At 36.7% G+C, this 5205-nt stretch overlaps 1 protein-coding gene across 1 annotated transcript in view; it reads right to left on the bottom strand.

Annotated features, from left to right (window-relative positions):
• Positions 1–863: 863 nt before the first annotated feature.
• The window catches only part of LOC106870584 (vitellogenin-like), a 19111-nt gene continuing 14769 nt past the window's right edge, over positions 864–5205 (bottom strand). The window contains exons 3-4 of the mRNA XM_014916714.2: positions 2870–3030; positions 864–1160 (exon numbers count right to left, since the gene is read on the bottom strand). Coding sequence (XP_014772200.2) covers positions 879–1160; positions 2870–3030 — 443 coding nt within the window. The 3' untranslated portion in view covers positions 864–878. The remainder of the gene's footprint in view (positions 1161–2869; positions 3031–5205) is intronic.

The raw sequence follows: 5205 nt of genomic DNA, 5'->3' as shown, positions 1-5205 counted from the left end.
GTTAATTTCACGAGCAGGCTGTTCCGTTGATCGGATCAACTGGAACCCTCGACGTCGTAAGCGACGGAGTGCCAACAACAATATGCAAATAAGTATTTTATTGATTTAACTTGTTTTTTTTTAATTCTTTTTTTTTATTTAATCTCTGTGAAACAACCTTTGGCCCCATGATACAAAATTTCTTTGTGGAAAGTGATCTAAGCAAAAGCCGGCTTTTATTACAATGTTATATATCTTCCAATCAGGGGCAATTTTCACCTGCTTACCTATTATGTGAGGCGGCATCATTCAAAAGCTAAAACAATGTGAAATGTATTGTGATCAGCAATGTATAACAACATCTAATAGTATGGTTGATCACATGGTACATCTGTCTATCTATCACAAACTTTGTGGTTGGGTCGTTGATGATCTCTTTCTAGCATATTGGATGCCCATTTAGTGGTCATCCCTTTTTATACGCATGTAATACAATTTTTCTGAATTTTTAGATTGTTTTATCTGCTAGGCCACTGGTTTTAAATTGATGTCCCCATAACTTAGCAGTTTGGCAAAAGAGACTGATAGGATAAGTACTAGGTTGACAAAAAAATAAGTCCTGGTGTCAATCTGTTCAACTAAAGGTGGTGCTCCAGCATGGCCACAGTCAAATGACTGAAATGAATAAAAGAATAAACGAATAAAAGAATATATGCGTTTGTATGTATATGTATGCAAATATACATATACATACACACAACAGGCTTCGATACAGTTTCTGTCTACCAAATTCACTCATGAGTTTGTAATAGAAGACGCTTTACCCAAAGTGCTGTGCTGTGGGATTGAAACTGAGATCACAGTGTTGCAAAATGAGCTTCTTAACCACACAGCCATGCCTACCCCCATCCAAAAAAAAAAAAAAAATAGTACCTGGTACTTACCTCGGTGAATGTTTGGTTGTTTACAAACCCCTCCATTGCAGATTGCAGCGAAGATAGAATTCCACGCTTGATGTTCAAACTCCAGGTGGGTTCGTCATGGTTGGGACACAAATCCTCAATCCTTCCACCTTGGAATGAGAACCGAAGTGGGTGTTCTTCCAAAGTGTCACTGAACTTCATTTGAAGATTGCGCTTCGCCGATTTTTCTTCAGAATCTGACAGTTTGGTGTTCTTCAGCTGGATGTTTAAGAGTGAGAGACAGAAGAAAAAAGACATTACTTAACTCAAATTAGCGCATATTCATACTGATATATGTGATAAATTACCACATAAATTATGTTGATATATGTAATAAATTATCACTTAATCTATGATAATATATGTGGTAAATTTAAGGTGGCAAGTTGGCAGAGCCATTAGCACACTGGACAAAATGGTTTTCAGTATTCCGTGTCTTTATGCTTTGAGTTCAAATTCTGCTGAGGCTGATATTGCCCCTCTTCCTTTTGAGGTCAATAAAATAGGGACCAGTTGAACACCGGGATTGAAATAATCAAATTTGCTGGCTTTCCACCAAAATTTGAAATCATTAGTTATAGCTTGATCTACTTCAAGTTTTAAGGTTCCAAAAAAAAAAAAAAAAAAAAAGAAATTACTCTTGAAAGTTTATAAAATTCTTATGATGTGAACAACGTACATTTCTCCTGGATAGGAATAAAATTACTTAACCCTGTAGTGTTCAAATTAATCTGCCAAATATAAAGTTTGCTTACTTTGTTTTCAAATAATCAGGCATTATCTTGCAGTTTAGAGATTCCACTGATAGGATTACTTAGTGATAAAATGGCATTGCAGAGTTGAAGGGAGGGGCTGGATCTAGCCAGTTTCAACATTAAACAAGTTAAATATTTTGGCTAGATATGGCCAGTCTGAATGCTAAAGTTACTTAAATGGATAAAGCAATTCAAAAGATTGCTTTACTGCTATGGTAGAATGCCTGACATGTCAGCAGGAGATGCGGGTTCCAGACCCAAGGGCAGCTTTCAACTTTTACTATCCAAAGGGATTTCCAGCCCAATATTTACATACCATCATTTATAGCTTTATCTACTTCAAGTTTTACTGCTCCAAAAAAGAATACATACATACATATACATATATGTATATATGTATTAACCACATGTGAACCGTTGGTGATTTTCTTCCTCTGTCTTTCTTTCGACTGGACTTTCCCCTGTTTCTGAAGAAGAGCGTCTGCTCGAAACGTTTAACCATCTTTCTTTTCGTCCCTGAGCGTCTGCTAATACTTTACATGTACCACATCCTCGTGCTGTTGTGTTTTTTTGCGCTTGTTCTTCTTTTTTGGATTTACTATGTATATATATGTGTGTATATATACATTAGAAGGTTTGGAGGTGATGTATAGGAATTATATATTAAAAAAAAATAATAAGGTACTCAAATATCTGGATGGTTGTACATTTACAGATTTTTATTAATATGTCACATGTTTTATAAATATTAGCGCTTGCACCTATTCTTGTAGGTTCTTCATCATATCTGAAGCACCTATAAGAATAGGTGCAAGCGCTAATATTTATAAAACATGTGACATATTAATAAAAATCTGTAAATGTACAACCATCCAGATATCTGAGTACCTTATTATTTTTACTAATATATATATATATATATATATATATATATATATATATATATATATATATATATATATATATATATTTATAAGCATGGAACAGGTTTAGTATTTGAATCTTTGTAGGATATACACGTTTCATCAAAATGACAAAATAATTGCATGAGTAAAGACATTAGACAATCATGCATTTTACTTCACCAGATGTGTGTGTGTGTGTATACGTGTATGTGTGTGTGCATAGTGCATAGTGTAGCAAATCTAGTGATAAAGAGAAACTGTCACTTACTCTCATAACAAAGTCACAGGGAGATGTGGTTTCAATCTCCACATCCGTATCGATCTTGACAAAGGCGTTGCTCTCCGAGGCCCCAGCAATTAGAGTCTTGGATGTGGCTGAGTAGATGTAGCGATACGCATTACCGACTTCATAATCGACCGTTTTCTCAGCTGGAACAGAACAAAGAAACAATGGATTGGTGAAATAACGAAGCAGAGGAACTAGGGAGTAATGAAACGGGAGTACAAAAGGAATAACAGAATAAGAGAATGGGAGAACAACGGAATGGTAGATTAAGGGAGGAATGGATTGACAGGATGTTAGATTAAGAGAACAATGGAATACTAGAATAACGAAACAGTGAAGCAAATGTGTCATGGAACAAGAACACAGAGGAATATAATAGGATGGCTGAATAAGAGAATGAGTGGATAATGGAATAATAGATCATTGACAGAATGTTAGATTAAGAGAACAATGGAATACTGGAATAACGAAGCAAAGGCAGTGGGTAGTAATGAAAGAGGAGTACAAAGGAATAATAGAATAACAGAATAAGAGAATGGGAGAACAACGGAATAGTAGATTAAGGGAGGAATGGATTGATAGGATGTTAGATTAAGGGAACAATGGAATACTAGAATAAATTTTGTTTGTTCATCAAAACGTACTTAACATTGATCTGGCTTCTCTTTTCCTCAATTAAATTTGTGATTCGTTCTGTAAGATTATAACATACCTATTTGGTATACATGCCTTGGATTGGCAAAGTTCTACTATCAATATAATAACACTGTGTAGCAAAATTTTGATTTTTGTTTTGCCTTTGGTCAGAAAGTGTTATTTCCTATTTGCTTCTAGGTAGAAATCAAAGGAAAAGACTATCATTCCCTTCAAACTTTGCTTTTGTCACTTGGTCATCAATGTTTTGAAACTGACCTATTTTCCATTACATTTCAGACAGATTCAACACTGAGTTGCTCAAGCAGAAATATCGTTATAACAAATATTCTGCTCAATACCACAGATTTGCTTGTCATTTGTTTCACCTTAACCACTTGAGCATGTTCGTGCCAGTGGCACGTGTAAAGATATTCGAGTCAGATCATTGCCAGTGCCGCTGGACTGGCTCCTGTGCAGGTGGCATGTAAAATACACCATTTTGAGCGTGGCCATTGCCAGCACCGCCTGACTGGCCCTCGTGCTGGTGGCACGTAAAAGCACCCACGACACTCCTGGAGTGGTTGGCATTAAGAAGGGCATCCAGCTGTAGAAACTCTGCCAAATCAGACTGGAGCCTGGTGCAGCCATCCGGTTCACCAGTCCTCAGTCAAATCGTCCAACCCATACTAGCATGGAAAGCAGATGTTAAATGATGATGATGATGATGATCAGGAGTACTTAGGGAGCATCATAGCCATGTGTTAAGAGGGATTCTTTTGGGTCTGAATAATCATAACAAAATCAAAATTTGAAAGAAATATTAGCCATCTTTTGTATTTTCTAGGGGTTAGCAAATCGGAAATAAAAGTTGCTACCCAAGGACAAAAATCATGTTACACAGTGTAATAAATGACCAAAGTATAACCAATTATTTTTTGGTTCATCAGAAGGTATAACTTTCAAACTGGTATTTGAAAACTTTGCTAGCTAGGTTCCTGCTGAGGTGATTATATGGGTTTTATTTATCCTCTGAATTAAGGGAGACCTAGGAAAACATGACATGAAGTATTGAAAGCCAATCACAAAATGCTGAACTTTGCAAAGGAGATAACAGAGGGCTGAAATATGTGGAGCATTGCTGTATTCAAGAAGACTGGCCCACCACAATGGAATTGAGACCCTTAAACCAAAGTGTCACATGAAAAACATTAGTGTGGGAGGTGGTGTCACAAAAAGCACTGGTACTGGTGCCATGTAGGAAGCATCCAGTACACTCTGTAAAGAGGTTGGTGTTAGGAAGGGCATCCAGCTGTGGAAACCAAGACAAAACAGGCTTTGGAACTTGGTGTGGTGCCTAGGCTTGCCAGTCCCTGTCAAGTCATCCAACCCATACCAGCATAGAAAACAGATATAAAGTGTTATTGTTGATGATGATGATGATGATATATATACATATATATAAAAGATATGAGAGAAAGGAAATGGAATTCATGATACACTTTTCTCACTACGGTCGTTTCGACCCATCGTGCACTGGTACCTCGCAGGTGAGATGCTGTATGAACAATTGTGATGCATCAGTGGTGCAGATGTGTCTCCTCGAGTGACTTGTCAAAAGGTGCCCCATTTTTTAAATTCACTCTTTCTCTTATTTCTATAACAATCCATTTTACAAATTGTTT

Source organism: Octopus bimaculoides, chromosome 28, assembly GCF_001194135.2.
Source record: "Octopus bimaculoides isolate UCB-OBI-ISO-001 chromosome 28, ASM119413v2, whole genome shotgun sequence".
In the NCBI taxonomy this organism is placed as follows: domain Eukaryota; kingdom Metazoa; phylum Mollusca; class Cephalopoda; order Octopoda; family Octopodidae; genus Octopus; species Octopus bimaculoides.
This window is presented reverse-complemented; position numbering and strand designations above follow the sequence as displayed.